The sequence below is a fragment of the Ictalurus furcatus genome, chromosome 5 (genome assembly GCF_023375685.1).
Source record: "Ictalurus furcatus strain D&B chromosome 5, Billie_1.0, whole genome shotgun sequence".
NCBI lineage: Eukaryota > Metazoa > Chordata > Actinopteri > Siluriformes > Ictaluridae > Ictalurus > Ictalurus furcatus.
Window position 1 is genome coordinate 126656 of NC_071259.1, and position 656 is coordinate 127311.

At 50.6% G+C, this 656-nt stretch overlaps 1 protein-coding gene across 1 annotated transcript in view; it reads left to right on the top strand.

Moving 5' to 3' along the window:
• The first annotated feature begins 415 nt into the window (after positions 1–415).
• Positions 416–656, top strand: part of cabp1a (calcium binding protein 1a) — a 12167-nt gene continuing 11926 nt past the window's right edge. Inside the window, exon 1 of the mRNA XM_053623961.1 lies at positions 416–656. This exon is cut by the window's right edge and continues 503 nt beyond it. Within this exon, the coding sequence (XP_053479936.1) occupies positions 461–656 (196 nt within the window). The 5' untranslated portion in view covers positions 416–460.

The following is a 656-nucleotide window of genomic DNA, read 5'->3' on the forward strand; positions in this document are numbered from 1 at the left end:
CCTCTATCTGGTAGCACTATACAGCACTATGTGTCCATTTTTAAATATTTATTATTAATATAAAATATTTTTTATTTATGTGTTAAATTTTTGCCTTTACTTTTTTGGGAAGCTCATTCTTCATTAAAGGGTCCTCTTCTTTCTCCTCCCAAAAAAGGGACCTGTAATTCACCCCATGGCATGTTTTGCACGCTGAATACCGCGGTATATTGTATAACCGAATATCACCACGTGCCTGTCCTGTACACACACGCGCGCGCGCGCGCGCACACACACACACACCAGCGTGATGTTATTGGATCACCTTGAATTCCCCTTTCTCTCTCTTTTAGTCTCCTCTCTCTCTCTCTCTCTCTCTCTCTCTCTCTCTCGTTTTCTCTCTTTCTATCTACCTCTCCTCTCCTCTCCTCTCCCTTCTCCTCTCCCTCCCTTTCTCCTAATCTCTATTTAGGATGAACAGATGAAGCCCATCATGAGTCTCTCGCTCCCTAAAAGCGACTCCACCGCTTCTCTGCTCAGATCTTCCGCGGCAGACCGGAGATCGCGAGCCCCGGACGAGCCGCTCTGGAGCCCCGATAGCGACGCGAGCTCGCGCCGTCCGCTCTGCCACCCGGCGCTGCTGCTGCCGTCGCCGCCGGACCGAAAGCGCGCGGCGG